The following is a 22,455-nucleotide window of genomic DNA, read 5'->3' on the forward strand; positions in this document are numbered from 1 at the left end:
CCATTTTCAAGTCACTTTTTTTTCGCTTACTGTTTAAACAAAACGTGGTGATTTTTTAAATCTCAGGTCTTTTGAACGCACATCAGATGTGCGATTCTGTACGATGTCTGGTTTTAATTTCTTCAGTTACTCCGTGATCATGGCGCTTGCAACAGTGCCGAAATATTGGAAACTCAGAAGGTACATGGTAGCAATCCCGTCAGTAATAATAATAAGAAAATGTCTTGAAAAATAAGTAAATCGTATATTACTTTATGTAACTAATTTTATTAAGTATCATACTTATAACTAATCACTTCATTCAGAACTAGAAAACGATTCCAAGGATTCCACTTTTCTTCAATAGGTGATCAAGATAAAGAGGTATTTATTTTAAATTGCTCTTCCAGCATTTCAATTATTCTATCTTACTTAATGAAATCTTTTCAATTTTATTTACATGGTCATAACATTTTCACCATTCCTCTGCACCAATTTGTGAGGTACACCTGAAACCCCCGATATAGCAGCTATTATAAGAATAATATTAAAATAAAAACCTCCTTCTGACGCAGTTAGGTACTAAACTAAATGTATCAAATTTCACTCCAACTTACTGTCAACTCAATGACGCGCTTTAAAATCAAAGATTGACCTTGAATTATGCCTTATTTTACAATAAAAAACAATATGACTTGCTTGAGCTTTTTCATTTTTTTCACAAAAATAACAAATAGGCATGAAGAGATTACAAAATTTCTGCAGCGACTGACAGTCCACTTGATTTACTTTGACAGGTGACAATAAAGCCATAGACATTTGCCATATGAAAGACACACTTTTCCAATATTTTTGTTTGCCATAAGATTCTGGTACACCTATACCTATCATTTTAATGAAAAGATAAACTAATTTTTTTCAGCACAACGAAAATCTGCTTTGGCGCGTAGCAATGCAACGTGACAACTGCAGTTCGGACTTCTTTATGCGTCCACTACACATACAATAAAATTCGAACTATCGCACATTTTTTTTTAATTCTAAGTCAGTAAAAAATGTTTTTGAAACCTTCATTTCAAATTCAAAAGTTATTATCATATGACAGAACTTATGACCAGACTATGTACATTGAATAAAATATTTTTCTTTTTATCGTCAAGCTTAGCAGCCTAATAAGTTACTATGACACTCGAGTTAATCCACATTCAGCACCATAGCCTCCCCTTCTACAAGGCCCTCTACAAATGTCAAAACGTCACTTAACCCTTTTAGCACCGGTTCTTTTGTTTTTGAGAAGATGTACCCAAATTTTTATATCAATTAAATTATAGTCCAGTCATTTGGTACAAATTAACGTGGTTACCTGGAAAGTGTACCGGGAGTTTTGAAAATTGGTGATTAAAATAGATTTCGCTATGCTCTCTGTTAGTATGTTAGTTAAGTGTTATTGCCGCGCTCGTTGCGAAATTGGAAAAATGCTGCCTTAGAAAAGATTTTTGATAGTTAAATTCTTTCCTATTTCGTCGTTACAGCCAAATGACGTCCACTGCTGGACAAAAGCGAGTGGCCTTTGGGTTTTCCATAGGTTTTTCATAATGAACAGTCCTGCGCTGCCCGCATTCAGGTTCTTCCCGCGACCTTTACCAGATCGTCGGTCCACCTAGTAGGCGGCCTGCCCACGCTACGTCTTCCAGCCCGTGGTCGCCACTCAAGAAATTTTCTGCCCCAATGGCCATTGTCTCTACGAGCTATGTGTCCCGCCAACTGCCACTTGATCCATCCAGACATCCAAACTTTCGCATTTATAATATTAGTAGGATACAATTATGTAATGTAGAAACAAACAAGACAAAAAAAAATTATACTTCAGCAACCCGAATTTTTTTATACTTCAGCATATTTAGGACACCCGGCAGCGTGTCCTGCCATGATAAAAGAAAAAAAAACTCGCAATTTAGCAGGTACATTAATTTGACTGTTTCACAACTCTAAATCTATTTAACTTACATTACATTAAATTTATCACATTTTTATCAAAACTTATTAGCTTGTCTATGTCCCAAAAATTATAAAATGAAAAAAGTAGTTGTCAAAAACCTTTTTTAAGGCGGATTTTTTTCAATAAGGCGGGCGCGCGCGCGGCTATAAACGAGGTCACAAAATTCGGAAAGAACATAGCGAAATCTATTTATTCACCAATTTTCAAAAATTCCGGAAAACTTTCCAAGTAAAATTAACAAATAACTGGACTATTTACTCGTTATTGAGCACAGACCAGAGACACAAACTTGGTTATTTTTCCAGAAAATTTATATTTAAGTGCATAAATGTAAAAATAGCTTCATAGTGCACAAAATTGGCAATAGGTGGCATAATAATGGTTACTTTTTTAGCGCCTAGTTTGAAATGTGATTGAACGATGACAACTAACAACAGTTGTCAGTTAGGTAAAATTTTATTTTAGTTGGAAAAAGACAAAAAGTGGTAAATGGGTTAACGTTAGAGATGTGCCGCTGAGAAAGTTCTCGTTCCCGGCAATATTCCCAGTGAGAATATTCTCGAGAACCGAGAACGCTCCCGGGAATATTCTCAGTGTTCTCGACAGAATACATTTAGTTTCAATTTTAATTTTGTTGTTTATATGTGATATTATTTGTAATGTTTCGATGTTTTATTAACTGGGCGTTAAGACTAGTCGTTATAAACAAGGCATGAAACGTGTGAGTGAGATATTGCTGTCTTGCTCACTCTTTTCGTGGCGAACGCGTACCGCGGCTTTAGGGCTCGGCTGCGGTATTTGAACATCAGTGTGCCTCTGAGTTTTAAGGCCCTTGCCACCCTGGCGGATTGCAAGTGGATTCAAAGCGGATTCAAAGTGGATTTAAAGCGGAGTGGTGACGCGACGGAGAAGCCGCGTGAATATATCGTGAAGCTTCCCTAAGGCTGCCCAGCCCAGCTGGTTTCGATGATTGACCTTTTTTTCGAAGTTGGACCTACCTAACTGGACTGTTTGTCCCAGGTATACATTATTGTCAACAACTTCGAGTGTAGAGTCTCCAACTTTTAGAGGAGTGGGTGCAACACGGTCTTTAGACATGATTTTTAAATCTTGTCCATGTTCATTTTGAGACCCACTTGTTGAGAGACTCTATTGAGGCCATCGAGCATTGTGCCTAGATCTTCCACGATCTCAGCCATGACTACGATATCGTCTGCTGTCTGGGTGATGTACTCGCCGTTGATATTTATGCTGAATCCACTCCAGCCCAGAAGCTTGAAAACATCTTCCAGGGCGGTGGTGATGATGTCTTCCTGTCTCACCCCTCGCTGCAACTAGATAGGTTTCGGGTCCTGATTTTAAAACTGACTGTCACTGTGGCGTGTTTGTACAACCCTTTCAACACTTTAATGTATGCATAGTCAATTTGGCACAGTTGAAGAGACTGAAGCACTGCCCATGTTTCAAACGAATCGAAGGCTTACTCATAGTTCACAAACGCAAAGTAGCTGATTATACTCCTTGATCTTCCGTATAATCTGCCGTTGCGTATATTATTATGGTATATGGTAGTAAAGCCTTTTCGGAAACCGGCTTGTTCGGGGGGCTGAAAGTCGTCGAGCCTGCTAGCGTGACAATTCGTAATGACTATCGAAAACAGCTTGTAGACATGGCTTAGAAGCGAAATGGGTCTATAAATTCTTCAACAAGGTTTTGTCAACTTTTTTGAAGAGGAGTATTACCATTCTTCTAAGTGTCGGATCAATCTAAGTAGCACGTATTTTCTATAAAAATGTGTCAAATGATCCGTCAGACAGGCTATCCAAAACTTATCCAGAAGTGGCGAAACAGGCCCTTAGTAAGCGATTGTGAAATATGCCCTTAATGTCAAATAAGAACAGTTTAAAAAACTAAAAACACGCTTTAAATTACTAACAGCACTAAAAAGCCAAAAATCATCAGGACCCTGGACATCATCTAGCATTAAAGTGCTCGAAAAGACAAATCCGACGAACCCAAACTCGATTAGTTTCCGCCGTTTCGTTTAGGAGTTCCTATGGCTAGGTACCTCCTGACTCCATCATTAGGACCCTGGACATTATCTAGCACTTAAAGATCTCGAAAAGACATCCAATGAACCCAAACTCGATGTGATTCCGTCGTTTCGTTTAGGAGTTCTTTTGGCCACCTTCCAGTCCCATCATCAGACCAGCTGGTACCACAATATTGTGTTGTCATTTTTAATTTACATATAATTGCCAAATTTCATGATGATACAAGACTTAGAAGTGCGTGTAATTCAGATTCTAAGATTCCATTACATAGTTAGTTACATACACGACGACCTAATAAGAGCGTGTTAAAAACGAAAAAATTTATAGTTAGATTATTTAATTACGTGTAAAAAGAAATTTCTGTCATCTTACATATCATTAAAACGACATATCACGACGAAAAAAAATAAAATATAATAAAGGTGCAGTTGCCAAGAATATTGCCGAGAAAGTTCCCGAGAATATTCTCGGGAACACTGAGAATATAGCCTTTCACTGCAAATAGAGTGTATTGTTTAATATACACTTATCTGTTGACTTAATTTAATACTATTTTACTTAAGAAAGTTTGTTTATTTCCATTTGATAAACATGATTCTCAACCTTTCTCACTTAGGAGAACGCTCCCGGGAACGCTCCCGAGAATATTCTCAGCTGAGAGAGCGTTCTCGGGAACGGCACATCAATAGTTAACGTGCGGGGGCTGCAAAATCATGTTGTGACGTCACGCGCGAATATTGGAAATTTTTGAAAATTTTAAAAATTCCGTAAACTTCTCGAGGCTCTATCTTCGGTAATACTGGATGGATTGAGGTGAAATAAAAACTAGTGTAATGTGTGTGATCTAAACTTTAAATTAAGTCATAATTTAACTTAATATTACAACTTATGCGTGTTGTCCATTGAATATTCGGACGTCCCTCCCAATTTTTTAATGAATTATTACAACTGGTATATGAAAAAACCAAAAACCGACACATTTGAAAACGCGATATTTCTTCCAAATTCATCGACTTTCACATATCTGTACAACCAAAATTTTATTTACTTACTAATTTATTGATTCTTGTTGCAGCAACATGGCACAAGTGGGCAGGCGCACAGACAACCGAGAGAAGTGCTACGAGACATGGGACAAGGACTGAAGTAAGTTATATCCAGGCCTATTCATCTCCGCGAGTTTACATCGAAAACAAAACACGCACGATGGCCCACCTACAGGATACTATTCGACAAGGCCTCACATACGAGCGAACATTGACTCACGCACGCGTATTCTTGTGTATGATGGAAGAAAATAAAGAAAATGGTGTACTAAATACTGTGCAGTATTTAACTGCCTAAATAATAATAAAAACACAGAATGTACTTTTTTAAGTTGCGACACTGCGAGGTAAATAAGTAGTTAATATTATTCATGTTAATTCATGCTAAATCATGTATTTCCTCTGCCATTTTCCGCAGTTTGGCACCTCACGTCACATCAATTTACCGAAGTCAGCCCTATAGCTTCGGCGCAGTGCCGATCACTGACGTTTGTCAACAAAATGGTGCTTGACTCTTGAGACAGGCTAAATTACACCATATTGTTAATGACATTGAGCATACATTATTATAAATACCTTCGCGAAGTAAAACTTCTGTACGTAGTACTTATTATTATTCTGTGTTATATCTTAAAATATAGCGACTAATAATGGACAGCTTGTCTACTAGAATGGATGACTTTGCCATTTCAAGCATAAAATCAAAGTTTTGGGCTGACTGCAAAATATAAATATCGCAAGCCCCGCCCACAACCCTTAATGTTGTGGTTTATCTATTTTGGGTACACCCCTTGGCGTAGATGTATGCAGTATTTATTTCGAAATTGAATCATTAATTAATTACATGAATTAGCGACACCTCTGTGGTCCAGTATTAAGAGAGTAACATATTGATTCGGAGACTGGGTTTCTTCCGTGACCAACATGCATCCCTAATTTTTCACTTGTAGATCCCTCGCTGAAGAAATCACCCTGAGATACCCAGAGTATCTCTGCTGTATCTGTTAATGACCGTAAAGTCCAAAGCACTAGTCTATGTATCAAGCCTCCAAAGCATGTTTGTCTATGCCTCTAAAGGTAGCCTTTCGAAGCGAGCATCTATCTATAGCGACAAATAGATGTGCAAATGTATGAAATTCTAGGGAACGTCATTCGAACGCAGAGACACTGTCGCGGCGTTAGTGACGTGGCGTTGGTGGCACTAAAGGTAGCCTTTCGAATTAAGCGTCACAGACGCATCGTCTTTAGCTTTGGTCTTGTGCCACCAGCGCCGCGTCACTAACTCGCTTCGAAAGGCTACCTTTAAGACCAAAGCTAAAGACGCTGCGTCTGTGACGCTTAGTTCGAAAGGCTACCTTAAAGACCAAAGCTAAAGACGCTGCGTCTGTGACGCTTAGTTCGAAAGGCCACCTTAAAGACCAAAGCTAAAGACGCTGCGTCTGTGACGCTTAGTGCGAAAGGCTACCTTAAAGACCAAAGCTAAAGACGCTGCGTCTGTGACGCTTAGTTCGAAAGGCTACCTTAAAGACCAAAGCTAAAGACGCTGCGTCTGTGACGCTTAGTTCGAAAGGCTACCTTAAAGACCAAAGCTAAAGACGCTGCGTCTGTGACGCTTAGTTCGAAAGGCTACCTTAAAGACCAAAGCTAAAGACGCTGCGTCTGTGACGCTTAGTTCGAAAGGCTACCTTAAAGACCAAAGCTAAAGACGCTGCGTCTGTGACGCTTAGTGCGAAAGGCTACCTTTACTCTTAACAACCATAACCTCCAAACCACTTGTTGCACAGAAACGTGGGCGGCAACATTAGAGACGGCATCACGGGTCTCGGAGGCAGCGTAATGGCGGCGCCGCGGGAGTTCGCGCATCTCTTCTCGCGGTCCAACCGCTTCGGATCGGCCGATAACATCGCGCAGCTGGCCGGTGGGTGACTTTCAGTTTGTTAACAATAGGGATGTTTCCTGGGTCAAAAAGCAAGAGTTTTAATTAGTCCGTCAGTTAACTTATCAAAAAATACTCTACACGTATTTTTCACTTTTTCAAACTAATGAAAATTTAAAGAGATAAAGCGCGCCAAAGTTCATAAGAAGAGGCCCGTGACGTCAATGCGTGCATAAAAGTGCCGCACGTTGTGACGTCGTGCGGAACTTCAACGCACCATAACTATGTAATTATTTGTTAGATTGACAAATAAAAATATATGTGTCCAATATTTTTTGATATTAAACATGACGGACTAAAAATTTTTTTTAGGAAACTAGCCTATTATCATTCACTTTGACAGCTTAATAGGTCACGTGATAGGTCCCTAGGATTAAGAGTAGGCGCACACCGTTGATTTTTAGTTGGCCGATATTTGTGCCCGATTTTAATTTTTATGAAGAATCGGCCAAATCGAATCGTCGTAGTGTGCGCACTCCCATACATGCCCGTACTGATCAACTGCCCGACTAAACTATCGGCCAACGAAAAATCAACGGTGTGCGCCTACTCTAAAGATGTTTTTAATATCATGCAGGTTTGGGTATTTGCCACCACTCCCCACTATTCTAAAGCACAACTATTTTAAAAAGGCACTTCATTCTGGTCTTAAAATCATAATTAATTTTAATTACCTGTAAAATAAGATTTTTGGTTGCATTGTAATTGAAAAAAGTAGTTTAATGAGGGTTTTCGCATATGAAAGATCCGCTAGATGGCGGGACGTGGATGTGGGGTCTGACTGCTGCTACCCCACATCCACCATCCCGATTGGTGGATTTTGACATATATGTCAATGTCATGTCAAAAATAACCAATCATGTAGCATTTGGACCTTGCGTCTACGTATTGCCATCTGGCGGATTTTTCATACGCGAAAACCCTCATTGAATTGACAAAATAGTGGCTAGTGGCCATACAAAATCTATGGGAGTGTCTCGTTTTGACTGTTTTAAAAAGTACGTCAATTGATTGGTGGTGGCAAATACCCTATTCACTACGCACGCGGGATTGCCACGCATGCGTGACACCCGCAAGTGTCCTTTTCATACAAGTAAGCATTGTAATGCATAGAATACGCACACAGGGGGAACGCGAATCCCGCGTGCGTGATGAAATCCGCACGATATTAAAAACACTTTAATAGCATAATATTAAGGTCTATCTCTAAAAAAGTCCAACAAGCATAACGGTCTATAGTCTGGTCCTGGTAGAATTTTGTCCAATGACCCCTAGCTACCCATCCTTATTGCTCGCGCGTAATTATGTTGCTATCGCGCTCGCACACTCACTGCGGGCGCCCGTCTCACAGTCGCGACAGCAATATAATTACGCGCGAGCGATAAGGATGGGTAGCTAGGGGTCATTGGACAAAATTCTACGTACTCACGGACCGGGCTTTAGTTAATGAATTAGATCAAACTCAAAGTCAACCCATATGCATGTTTGACTTTTTGAGAGTAAACTCAAATTGGCTACACATTATTTTGGTTCAGGTTCAAAATAAAAAGTTCAGTACCAATTTAGTTCAGATACTTAGTAAAGTCAAATTCTTTATTAATATTATTTTATTAGGCTCTTTTCAAGGAACTTGGACACGTCTCAAATATAACTTGCCCTACCACCACTACTCCAAAATTATTACATAACCAATACAATACACACTTCAGTAATTGCTTAACTATACCTTAGTTCTTTAGAAATTTCCCTAAATGTAAACAAATATGGCCAACTGACATTGACGAATTTTTAGTCTATGTCAGTTGATCTACTAGTGATGCGACAAAATCTCTCGTTAATCGCAATTCTGTAAATGTCATTTACTGGACTGCAACAGACGATTATTAGATTTTCAAAGATCGTTTGTATAATTATTAAGATCAATCCCTCTTCTGATTGATGTTGAGATCAGTAATGTGATCGTCAAAATAGGATCTTCTTAATCAAAGAAAATTTAATTTTCCCTTTTTTATTTGTTTAGGAAATATAATTTATGTGACACGCGTCTGTATAATAAAGCTGAATAAAAGACTTCTTCGCAAAGTGTGTTGTTGCATTCAATGAGGAAAAAATACATTGTTGAATATAACCTCGTTTATATTTATTTTAAATGAATATTACCAAAGTAATTGGTAATTGAAATAATTGAATACTTGAAATAAAATCGATTAAATTTACAGATTATTATCTATGAATATTGTCTATGACTTACAGATTTTCCAGAGATAGGACCTAAATTTAAATGTCAAATGTCGATGTGACATTTTAACATGTAGCACAAATTTTCACCATCCAAATATTTTGATAAAATATTTTGTTTTCAATGTTAGATTTTATATTTGTTTCATCATGAGAATAAAGTTGGTTTCATGAGCTTGTGAAATAATGAGTATGATATTAAGAAAACGTGAGTAATTATAGTGTAATTGTGTGCACAAGTGTTTGTTTACATCGATGGAAATTTCTAAAGAATTAAGGTTTACATTTATTTATACCTACTTTTATATTTATGTATTCGTATTGTGTACTGCAAAAAATACATACTCAATTCAGACGGCTTTTTTGTGTAATTTTGCCAACAAATATATTATTTTAGTCTATGTGCTAAGCAGCTTAAGAGCTTTTTGCATTATTATCTTTCAGATGTCTATTAATTTAAAATATGTGCTAAAAAAAGATATAAATTACGATAATATACATTAAAATATATTATAGCTCTCATATTATATTATTTATATTTTAATTAGCCATAGATATATTTTCTATTTTATAAATGTATGTATTTATTTTGTCACAGAGAACACGGGCCCTTGTGAGTATTCGTTTTAGAGTGGCTATATCACTAATATTTATAACAGTTACTTTTCATCGGCCGGAAACATTAGTTAACGCTAAATAATCCTACATTAGTTTAGAGTTTGAAAGTTAGTGATTATTAGTTACTAAGAAAGTACATATTATTATACTTCCATAGAAATAGGGTATGAGGTTTCGTAGAGCCATATTTTAGTTTTTAGTCGGACTGTTTTTAGTTTTAGTAAAATAATAGTTATCTTCCGGTCGACTGTCACTGTTAGTTAAATTTTAAAGCACTTTTAACACTACTAAAATTTATTTAAATACTCACTATTGATCAATTTTATTTCACTATCTTTACAAACATTTATTGATTGGTGATGGAATTTATATAACTATTCTTCTCACAATTTAAACTTATAATAGCACTCTTAGTACTTAAAATAAATATTTTTTATTTTGCAAAATAACAAAACACGATATTACTAAATATACACTACTTTTCTAATAAATAAACACTACTGTCCTCTAACACACGCCCCATTAAGTTTTTGTACAAATATGTAATATTAATATTATATCTCAATAATATTTATTTATATCAATTATCTTAACTTCTAACACCCACTAGAAAAGCAACTTGACAAATTCTTAGATATTTATTTAGAAGCATTAAGTCACTCACGTTTAAGTTCACACAAAAAGTATTTACCCGTTTTAAATTATGCAAAGACGATTTATTAGCTAATTAATGATGAACATTAAAATTGCGATCACCTTATTTGACTTATGCACGTTAATCACGCAAGTGCGCTAAAAATACAGAGTTTGTGTTTCCACAATAAACTTGTAGTGTGAAAAACGGCGATTAGTTTGAAGATTACCGTCGCAACACGCGAGATAACGTCACTCAATGTCGCGTTAGTCATTTGTTTTGCTTGGGCCATTCTCATGCTAAGTCAGAAAATTACATCCGCTTACATGTAGAAGATTTTTACATGTAGAATAATCGATCAGGTTTACACGTCTATTTTGACTTGTACTTTTGAAATTACTTTAAAATACAGAAAGTTACATAGTAAAGAAATGAATTCCTACTTCACTTTTAAGTTTTATAACGTTTAATGTACAGCTACAATAGTATGACAACATTTTTTCATTATTCGTATCGTTATACGAAAAAACATTTCATCATTAGGTATTATTGCACAAAAATATTTTTAAAGTGGATTAAATTGTGTGATACAACACAAAATTAATTGATCAAAATGATGTCAGTTAGCGTGTTCGTTATACTCACGTATAATTAATATGCTATTTAATTACTCATATTAATATTAAAATTAATAGGATGACAGACACCGAATTAATATCAAACTAAGGTTATTTTGTATGTCGACTTCTATCGACACTATCTTATCTATTAAGAATAACCCAAGTACATATTTACGTAATTCTTCTAAAGTGTCAGAATATTTACTTCATATTTCTAGTTGCGAGCGATTTGTCGTGCAATAATGTGTGTGGATAATAGATAATGTTGTTTAGAAAGTGCAGAAAATGCAGGAAAAAGTGTAAATATTTATTGTTAAATGTTATATGATCATTTCGTGATCGGTTAAAGTGTTTACAGCATCTTCTGAGTAGATTTCAATAGCTTAGCCTGTTTTTTATATTATGTAAACTACATTGTATAGTTTCATCAAAATCAGTGTAGTTTTTCGTGAAAACAAACATCAATCCATTCACAGAAACTTTCGCATTTACCTATCTTATTAGTATAGATTTCATAGACTTCGTTATTTCGCGAGAATAAGCTTTGTAATAGAATCCTATCTTTTTCTATTTTTTTTTTGATAGAAACAATATTCACATCATCTCTAACACATTGTACCTACTTCAGACCGCTCATTACTCACAAAATAAAGACTACTTCTGCAGTGCCCGTGTACATAATGTGACGTAAACGTTAGTTAGTAAACATGTATATTTACACCTTTACATCACCTTCGCTTATACGAGTAGTTACAACTGTTTTAAAATACTCTTTACATAGTATAAAATAAGCATTGTTTATCAGAAGAAATGCATTAAAAAGAGTTAGTTATGCTGCAATGTATCTGTTAAAAATGCTTGTTTGAAAAAAATCTAAAATAACTACTTTTATTAAAACCATTACGAACTTGAACCTTGTGTATGTCACATGCAATACTTTGTAAATGCAATATGTGAATTGTTGCTTATCATGCTGTCTCCTTCTTGCACGCTAGCCCCACAACACGCGGAACTGAGAGGTAAATAGTTGCTGCATCACTATTGTAATACACAATGAGAGTTTTATGTCTTCTGTGAGATTGACATAAATTATGTGTGCTTGTTACACGCTAAGCTTCTTTTTTACTTGATTTGGATTGCCTTTGTAAAATTTTAAAATTTATTTACCTTAAAATGAGAAAAACGATATTTATCAAATTTTTTTCAATAACTTTCTCAATCTTAGTTCTGACTTGCGCAGACGCATCTCGAGTAAAATTTTGAATTCTCATGTAATTCACTTACTGAAATGAAGCTATAATCATTTATAATAGCGAATGTGGAAAAACCAATGTCATTATAAATTGTTTTCATTCAAGAGCAATGACATTTCTACTGACTCCGTTGGGTAGTTGATACTATTAATCAGTTTAAGTCACAACTTTCTAAAAAAGCACATCTTTGTAGACTTAACGTCATAGATTCCTATTGCTCAATAATCAAGGCGGAGAGGGCCTTTCCGAAAGGCAAACGTCAATGAGGGCTATCGTTTTTATACTTAACAGTTGGCACCCCTGGCGATTGACAGGACCTTACTCTACAGTGGCGCCATCTTGATGAGTGCAAATGCGATAGTCCTCCTACCACTTTAGCGCTCACCAGTTGGTGCCACTGTCTTCGCTACTAGCAAGTGACAGAACCTTACTCTACAGTGGCGCTAACTGGTGAGCGCTAAAACAATAGCCCTCATTGGTTGGTGGTGTCAATTACTCAACTGTAATTTTTGCTCTCCCACTGCCATATCCTCGTATTGAGTGTTCCTACAACGGCAGCGAACGCGTCGTCGGAAGGCTCGCGCGCGTCCGAGGCCGGCGAGGCCAACGCTCCGCGCGGCTCCACCCTGCCCCGCGCGGCCACCTCCCCCGCGCCGAAATACTCGCCCGACGCCTCGCCCAGCTCCTCCGTCACCAGCGAGGGAGCGCCGTAAGTACCGCCACAGAATAATAATAACTAGCTGACCCGGCGAACTTTGTTCCGCCTTAATGGCAATAAATAGACTTTTTTTTTTAATTTCGAACGGGATAAAAAGTATCCTGTCCTTCTCCTGGCTCTAAACTACCTCCCTGACAATTTTCAGCTAAATCGGTTCAGCCGTTCTTGAGTTATAAGTGGTGTAACTAACACGACTTTCTTTTATTATACAGGGTGGAAACGATAAGTGATCTCACTCGATTATTTCTAAACTATACAAGATATCGAAAAACTGGTTACTGATCCTGAAAGTGCTTGACGAGCTCTTTCAAACAGTACCAATAATAGGTTACAGAATAAATGGGAACTCTCCGAAAATTCAATGTTTCCAGCTTCCATACCTTTGGTAAAGTTACATAATATTAAAAACTACACAAGATATCGCAAAACTAGTTACTGATCCTAAAAGTGCTCCACGAGTTCTATCCAACGGTATCAACAATAGCTTACAGAATAAATTGGATCTATCCAAAAATTCAATGTTTTCATCTTCCATACATTTAGTACTATCACAGTCATGGCACTCATCTCTTGATAATATGATAGCAAGTAAAGCCTAAAACTTATGTTTTCCACAAATAATTTTAAATAAGATGCAAGTTACGAGTTTATGTAACCGACTTTTTAAGTTTATTATTTAACAAAAAATAAATTACACTTCTAATATTGTGTGGTTGGCATACATTTAGTATGGAAGCTGGAAACATAGAATTTTCGGATAGTTCCCGTTTATTCTGTAACCTATTATTGGTACCGTTTGAAAGAGCTCGTGAAGCACTTTCAGGATCAGTAACCAGTTTTTCAATATCTTGTATAGTTTAGAAATAATCGAGTGAGATCACTTATCGTTTCCACCCTGTATAGATAATAATAAGTACTATGTTCGATCTCGTTTCGCTAGAAAGTCCCGAGTACCTGCATGCTAAACTGAGATTTTCTGATTTCCATAGGCGTTACGGGCCTGGTCTGCCCAGATCTGCCCGTGTACCCCTAGCGATGCACAAGCACAGAACTGTAGGTTTCACAGGCAGTTTCCGCTACCAGGCTACTAAGTGTTGGAACAATATACCACCTCCAATAAGAGCAGCCAAATCAAAGCATGCATTTAAGACTCTGCTTAAATCTGCATTATTGGAGTCGCAAAAACCTGTAACCTGATTGCGCCTTGGTAGTGGTTTCTGTCCAGTGGTTTCATGCGTGGTTGTTTTGTTGAACCCTGGCATAATTTTTTTTTTTATCAGTGTATTTTCTCCTTTCCTCTTTATCATAAATATCTTAATCTATTTAGTTATATTTATGTACTTAAACTCACCACACCCCAACCGTCACGTTGACGTGTTACGCGCGTTCTTTCGTCCTTAGGCTATAGCTGAAAATCAGTGGTTTGCTTTTAAGTAAACCAATTACTGAGCTGTTGCCACATTTCTGTATAAAGTGTGTACCTATATTGTATGTCATACTGTTTTATTTTTCTTTTTTATTTCTGTCTTACCATGTCATATTGTCCTGAGGGTACTATTTTATCCTACTTTTGGTACTTTCTGTTTGTAATGTGTGTTTCTGTTATGCAAATAAACATTTTATCTATCTATCTACTACGTACAGAAGATATTCTTCGCGAAGGTATTTAAAAAAATGTATGCTCAATGTCGTTAACAATATGGTGTAATTTAGCTTGTCTCAAGAGTCGAGCACCATTTTGTTGACAAACGTCAGTGATCGGCACTGCGCCGAAGCTATAGGGCTGACTTCGGTAAAATGATGTGACGTGAGGTGCCAAACTGCGGAAAATGGCGGAGGAAATACATGAGCATGAATTATATTTTGTATTTCTATTATTATTCAGGCAGTTAAAATACTGCACAGTATTAATTACACCACCGTTTTTTTCTACTTTCCATCTACATAGTTTATTAAATAATAATAATAAAATAATAATATACCCATGTAATATTTAATTAATGATAAAATATAATATGATGATTTCTATAATTATGTATACCTACTTAATGCTATAATGTAAATATTTCTACTCCACAAGTGGCAGAAGGTGCTGAACCCGTTCTTATTTAATATCTTGTTACCACTTTCTAAGAAATAAATGTTTTTGATTTGATTTGATTTGATTGCCTTTACAATGCAAATGGGTGAAGAACACACGTGCATTTGTCAATGCTCGCTCGTGAGTGTTCTGTCGATTAAATATCCCAGTAGGTGCCGTCGCGCGTTTTTTTTTCCATGCAAACTCGCGGAGATGAACAGGTCTGGTTCTATGTATAAAATGTAAGGCTCAACAATGTCCCTGGTAGTCCCTGGAGGGCCTCGAGCGTACATCGGGCACGTCATAAGAACAAACGTATCTTAATATGCATCTCCAGCTGTTCCGTTACTAGCGAAAGCTGTTATAACGTAAGCTGACAAGTTGCTTGTAACTTAGAAGCCATAAGCCAACTCACTACGCCACGTCTTCAAAACGAAGCACATGTAGTCTCGCCCAGTTCAGGTTTGGTATTGGAGATTAGAAGGTGTTCAATCAATTCAATCTTCTACAAAGACACGGTTTCAGTGTGTACGCCTAAAGTTATTAACGTTTTATCTAGCTCAATTTAATAAGGTATCTTGTGATAATTATATTTATGTTACTTTTGTGTCTCCAACCCGTCAAGACAGCGTGAGTAATGTAGACCAAATCCTCCATTACATCTAGTTAATTAGGATAGTCATTCAATGGAGACTAAATCACCTGATAATGATGATCTTTCTTTACCAGGTACCCGACGCAAAGCGGTTCCAACAACATATCAGAAGCGACGTTCACGATCAAGCCGATCCTCAACGAGCTGCGTGAGCGCCGCGAGGACTACGAGCGTTTGGCCGAGAAGATTGACGCGCTCAAGGTAACGGCTCCCATGTAGGGTTGGCAGGTCCAAAAACACAAAAGCCGGACTCTGTGCTTCATTTTAAAGCTAGACATACCTTTTTAAAATAGCTAACGTACCAATACCATGTCACATGTGCAATTAGCGTCATAGCTCATGAGTGGGTACTATTATCTTTGAATGAACATTATTCTGTGGCTCGAGTATCGACTGGCGCGTCAGCCACATAAAAAGACGGACAGGCCGGACAAGACAATATTTGGCCGGACACCTGGCAACCCTACTCCCGTGCGAAAGAATATATAACGCCAGAAGGAGGGTTATAATAAGATAATAACCCTCCTTCTGGCGTAGAAGAGTAAAAATAAAGAGACGTTTATCACATTCAGGTATATACAAATAGGCATGGGCGATTTTCGGTGCCAAATCCAATAAAATTTGGGCTCACTCAACCATTATGTCGTGACCCATAGTGATGATAGCAACGATGCTGGTTTTCAGTGTGATCTTTTATGCTTCTTTAAGCGATAAAGCCATCCACAATATAGTTGTGTGTTAGTTTGGGTTCAGATACTACAAAAGCCCAAAAAGAACAGGTGTTCTGCGAGGGCTGATTAAGCCATCCGACGATTTTTTACAGCAGTGTCAAACGCTAATGGCAGTTATTTATCTGCTTACAGAACTTGTCACAAGAGGTGTCATTCTTGTCGGCTGCACTGCAGGAAGAACGCTTCAAGACGGAGCGGCTAGAGGAACAAATCAATGATCTCACTGAACTACACCAAAACGAGGTAGGTATAATAATTATCTTCTATTTTTAGGCTGGTTATTTTACTTTAACAAAGGTCAAAAGTCTAAGTCAAACTTCATATAAAAACACTGGTTATTATTATAGTCACGGTTAAAATAAGGTGGTAATATAGCAGATCTCAATGACTGAGTAGAACCAAAATGCGCATCCTAGTTCGAGCCCTTACTGAACATTGCGACTGTCTGAATCAAGAACGTGTAGGATATGCCATGAGGCCCGGTTTCCACCAAAATGGAGCGGAGCGGAGAAGAGATGTGGAAATAATGAAATCTGGTTATTCAAAATACGTCTCTGCTCCGATCCGCCTGGTTGAGACCGGGCCTAAGGCCGCAGCCTCGAATTTAGCGGGCAGCGGGGCGGCGGCGGAAGCGGCGCGGGAGCGGCCGGATCATATGCGTAAAATCAAATAGACCGGTTCTCGAAAACAGCGGCGCGGAAGCGGGCAATGAGCGGGCAGCGGCGCGGGAGCGGGCAACGAGCGGGCAGCGCACTCCTTCTTTTGCCCACAATAAATCGAGCGTTAGGAATAAATTTGAATCGAAATAAAATTGTCGCCGTTGTTCAGACATTTCGTTTGCGAATAAAAACAAATATCTCGACAACACAACCCCGAACATAACACTTTTGAATTGCCCGCTTGTTTCGAGAACGGGTCTGCGTTGCCCGCCCCGCTCCCGCGCCGCTGCCCGCTAAATTCGAGGCTGAGGCCTTAGGTGGATGATACGCCACTACATATCCTTACAGACTGCGGAGTCTGTGGACCGTATTTGTACGATGCGTAAGCACAACTTATAGTTAAGCAAAGAGACCATCAATCCCTAATTTTTAAGTGACCCCTATGAAAACAAAATTCCTTGATAAGTGTTACCATAGGGGTCACTTAAAAATTAGGGATTGATGGTGAAAACGGGCATGAATTAACAATGTGTACAAAAATCCTGCTTCTCGAAAATAGAGCATCATACCCTACATTCTTAGCCATGTTTTGTTTTCAGGTGGAAAATTTAAAACAAGCGTTGACTGACGTAGAAGAGAAAGTGCAATACCAGAGCGAGGAGCGGATACGAGACATCCACGAAGCGCTCGACCTCTGCCAGACTAAAGTGAGTCTTTTACATTCAATAGCTTGAAGATATATTTTTTTCATACGAAAGATAATAATCCTTTTTATTTTTTCGTATGTGTTGTATTATCAAATTAATATTTTTTTCTGATTACTGGCACACCAGCCAATTCATATACTCTTTGTGAGCTGTAAAACGCAGCATAGGAGTGCTGCGTTTATAATTATTTATTGCATAATAAATCTGAGTTATGACGTCGTATTTTTGCAAACTAAATTGAGTGTTAGGTATTTCTTTTTAGTTGTTGACTTGAAACATAGCGGTTGAAACGCAACGTTATTTTTCAGATGATTTGACCAATATTGACAGTCCAGTGTGACGTCCAAGGCTATGACAAAAGCGCTGGTATCGGTTGTGTTTGTGTCACTATGTGTGGCTTAACATAGACGTTATGCCAAGCGCGGCATAATGGCGGGCATTTAAAATCCACCTGACCTATTGATAGATGACGTCAATTACCCATCGTCAGACAGCAGTCATTATCATCATTAGCTCATAGGACGTCCACTGCTGAACATAGGCCGCCCCCAATACTTTCCATGTTGCCCGGTTGGTAGCGGCCTGCGTCCAGCGCCTTCCTGCTACCTTTATGATGTCGTCGGGCCACCTTGTGGGTGGACGTCCCAGACACTTCAATCTTCGATAATTTCAATTAAATATTTCAATTCCAGATTAGCAAACTAGAGCAATGGATGGCGGGAGGCGGCGGCGGCGGCGTGGCGGGCGGCGGCGGCGACACCGGCGGCGCCGCCGCGCTCCCGCCGCGCCTGCTGCTCGTCAAGCTGCTCAACGTGGCGCTCACGCTGCTGCAGCTGGCTCTACTGCTGGTGGCCACTGTCGCCGGGGTGGCCATGCCCTTCCTGCGCACCAGGTGAGTGGCTAGCGTCTGGATACTTAACGCAAACGAATGCTTGAAACAAGTGGCCAAGGCCATGTTTTTCCTGTACACCAGGGTTGAGAGAGTAGACCATGGGGTAAGGTCACAAGAATGAGTCAAGCTGCTCAATTAGCGCTCACGCTGCTGCCACTGGCTTTGCTATTGTCATGCCTTTCATAATAGTGCCGATGCCTTTCATATGCACCAGGTGCTAGGAAGTTAAAAGATAGTGGCATAGGTATGGTGCGTCAAGCTGCTCAACGTGGCGCTCACGCTGCTGCAGCTGGCTCTACTGCTGGTGGCCACTGTGGCTGGGGTGGCCATGCCCTTCCTGCGCACCAGGTGAGTGGCTCGAGGCTGAGATAGAAAATACACTATGGGGTTAGGCCACAAGAGTGAGTCAAGCTTCTCATTAGCGCTCACGCTGCTGCTACTGGCCTTGCTATTCCTCATGCCTTTCATACGCACCAGGTGCTAGGAAGTGAAAAGATAGTGGCATAGCTATGGTGAGTCAAGCTGCTCAACGTGGCGCTCACGCTGCTGCAGCTGGCTCTACTGCTGGTGGCCACTGTGGCTGGGGTGGCCATGCCCTTCCTGCGCACCAGGTGAGTGGCTAGAAGCTGATAGAAGATAGACTGTGGGGTTAGGCCACTAAATCTGCTCGATTAGCGCTCACGCTGCTGCCACGACCTTGCTATTGTCATGCCTTTCATACGGACCAGGTGAGTGGATTAAAAAGATAGTGCCATAGCTATGGTAAGTCAAGATGCTTAACGTGGCGCTTACATTGCTGCTCCTGGCCTTGCTACTGGTAGGCACAGTAGTCGGGCTGGCCATGCCCTTCCTGCGCACCAGGTGAGTGGCTCGAGGCTGAGATAGAAGATACACTATCTGGTTAGGCCACAAGAGTAAGTCAAGCTTCTCATTAGCGCTCACGCTGCTGCTACTGGCCTTGCTATTGTCATGCCTTTCATACGGACCAGGTGAGTGGTAGCTAGGGACTAAAATGTAGTATAGCTATGGGGGTAGGGTGAGTCAAGCTGCTCAACGTGGCGCTTACATACGCAAACGAATGCTTGAAGCAAGGCCAAGGCCATGTTTTTCCTGGCACCAGCGTTGAGAGGGTAAATAGACCATAGGGTAAAGCCACAAGAGTGAATAAGCTACTCGATTATCGCTCACGCTGCTGCCACGACCTTGCTATTGTCATGCCTTTCATACGCACCAGGTGAGTGGTAGCTAGGGACTAAAATGTAGCATAGCTATGGGGTAGGGTGAGTCAAGCTGCTCAACGTGGCACTTACATTGCTGCAGCTGGCCCTACTGCTGGTGGCCACTGTGGCTGGGGTGGCCATGCCCTTCCTGCGCACCAGGTGAGTGGCTAACGGTCGGCATCTGTCCAGGCCGCCGCGCTGCCGCCGCGCCTGCTGCTCGTCAAGCTGCTCAACGTGGCGCTCACGCTGCTGCAGCTGGCTCTACTGCTGGTGGCCACTGTGGCTGGGGTGGCCATGCCCTTCCTGCGCACCAGGTGAGTGGCTAACGGTCGGCATCTGTCCAGGCCGCCGCGCTGCCGCCGCGCCTGCTGCTCGTCAAGCTGCTCAACGTGGCGCTCACGCTGCTGCAGCTGGCTCTACTGCTGGTGGCCACTGTGGCTGGGGTGGCCATGCCCTTCCTGCGCACCAGGTGAGTGGCTAACGGTCGGCATCTGTCCAGGCCGCCGCGCTGCCGCCGCGCCTGCTGCTCGTCAAGCTGCTCAACGTGGCGCTCACGCTGCTGCAGCTGGCTCTACTGCTGGTGGCCACTGTGGCTGGGGTGGCCATGCCCTTCCTGCGCACCAGGTGAGTGGCTAACGGTCGGCATCTGTCCAGGCCGCCGCGCTGCCGCCGCGCCTGCTGCTCGTCAAGCTGCTCAACGTGGCGCTCACGCTGCTGCAGCTGGCTCTACTGCTGGTGGCCACTGTGGCTGGGGTGGCCATGCCCTTCCTGCGCACCAGGTGAGTGGCTAACGGTCGGCATCTGTCCAGGCCGCCGCGCTGCCGCCGCGCCTGCTGCTCGTCAAGCTGCTCAACGTGGCGCTCACGCTGCTGCAGCTGGCTCTACTGCTGGTGGCCACTGTGGCTGGGGTGGCCATGCCCTTCCTGCGCACCAGGTGAGTCGCTCGAGGGTACGGGACTATTCCCACCTCTCGTTACCACCGCTGCAACTCCTGTGTAGCCAGGATCTACTGCTTGACCGCCACAAAAACCCAACCAATGAAGGTCAAGATTGTCCCGGAGGAAAGTTAAACTGTCATTGGACCCGCAACGAAATTAATCAGAAGAACAGGAGGAGTTGGAAATTAAGGTTCGACTTCCCTCCATTGCAAAGCGGATGACAGGTGACAAAGGTTTCAAACCTTAGCTGGCTCGAGGATAGTAAAGTATGGTGGCGCTTATAGTGGCCATAGTGAGGGCCACAGAGACTTTGTTGCTGGTAGCCACCGCGGCTGGATTAGCCATGTCTGTCCTGTGCACTAGGTGAGTGGCTACACAACATCTTTTCTTCTAAAATACCATGCAGGGTTGACGTCCGATAGGGCAACAATGAAGGCCACGGCTGAGCAGCCAATCTTAAAATCCTTGGGACAGGCATGTATTCAGCAGTTGACGTCCTGTGACTGACATGATGATGAAGAATTGAGGAGCTTGATACTATTAGGTGACATTGCTGTAAAGAGCCACTAGAGTGAGTCGTTAAGCTGCTCCACGTGGCGCTCATACTGCTGCAAGTAGCCTTACTATTAGTAGCCTTGGCTGGCGTGGCCATGCGGCCGGCATCTGTCCAGCCGCCGCGCTCCCGCCGCGCCTGCTGCTCGTCAAGCTGCTCAACGTGGCGCTCACGCTGCTGCAGCTGGCTCTACTGCTGGTGGCCACTGTGGCTGGGGTGGCCATGCCCTTCCTGCGCACCAGGTGAGTGGCTAACGGTCGGCATCTGTCCAGGCCGCCGCGCTGCCGCCGCGCCTGCTGCTCGTCAAGCTGCTCAACGTGGCGCTCACGCTGCTGCAGCTGGCTCTACTGCTGGTGGCCACTGTGGCTGGGGTGGCCATGCCCTTCCTGCGCACCAGGTGAGTGGCTAACGGTCGGCATCTGTCCAGGCCGCCGCGCTGCCGCCGCGCCTGCTGCTCGTCAAGCTGCTCAACGTGGCGCTCACGCTGCTGCAGCTGGCTCTACTGCTGGTGGCCACTGTGGCTGGGGTGGCCATGCCCTTCCTGCGCACCAGGTGAGTGGCTAACGGTCGGCATCTGTCCAGGCCGCCGCGCTGCCGCCGCGCCTGCTGCTCGTCAAGCTGCTCAACGTGGCGCTCACGCTGCTGCAGCTGGCTCTACTGCTGGTGGCCACTGTGGCTGGGGTGGCCATGCCCTTCCTGCGCACCAGGTGAGTCGCTCGAGGGTACGGGACTATTCCCACCTCTCGTTACCACCGCTGCAACTCCTGTGTAGCCAGGATCTACTGCTTGACCGCCACAAAAACCCAACCAATGAAGGTCAAGATTGTCCCGGAGGAAAGTTAAACTGTCATTGGACCCGCAACGAAATTAATCAGAAGAACAGGAGGAGTTGGAAATTAAGGTTCGACTTCCCTCCATTGCAAAG

At 41.4% G+C, this 22,455-nt stretch overlaps 1 protein-coding gene across 3 annotated transcripts in view; it reads left to right on the forward strand.

The window, feature by feature from the left end:
• LOC135084177 (transmembrane and coiled-coil domains protein 2) overlaps positions 1-22,455 on the forward strand; it is a 66,724-nt gene that overhangs the window by 37,426 nt on the left and 6,843 nt on the right. The window contains exons 8-14 of one of the 3 annotated variants that reach the window (XM_063978915.1): positions 5,108-5,178; positions 6,863-6,996; positions 12,936-13,086; positions 15,905-16,031; positions 16,694-16,804; positions 17,820-17,927; positions 18,620-18,819. In XM_063978915.1, the coding sequence (XP_063834985.1) occupies positions 5,108-5,178; positions 6,863-6,996; positions 12,936-13,086; positions 15,905-16,031; positions 16,694-16,804; positions 17,820-17,927; positions 18,620-18,819 (902 nt within the window). Of the gene's footprint in view, positions 1-5,107; positions 5,179-6,862; positions 6,997-12,935; positions 13,087-15,904; positions 16,032-16,693; positions 16,805-17,819; positions 17,928-18,619; positions 18,840-22,455 lie in introns of those variants that run through there. The other 2 variants (XM_063978913.1, XM_063978914.1) reach the window with 2 other exon arrangements.

The sequence above is a fragment of the Ostrinia nubilalis genome, chromosome 25 (genome assembly GCF_963855985.1).
Source record: "Ostrinia nubilalis chromosome 25, ilOstNubi1.1, whole genome shotgun sequence".
NCBI lineage: Eukaryota > Metazoa > Arthropoda > Insecta > Lepidoptera > Crambidae > Ostrinia > Ostrinia nubilalis.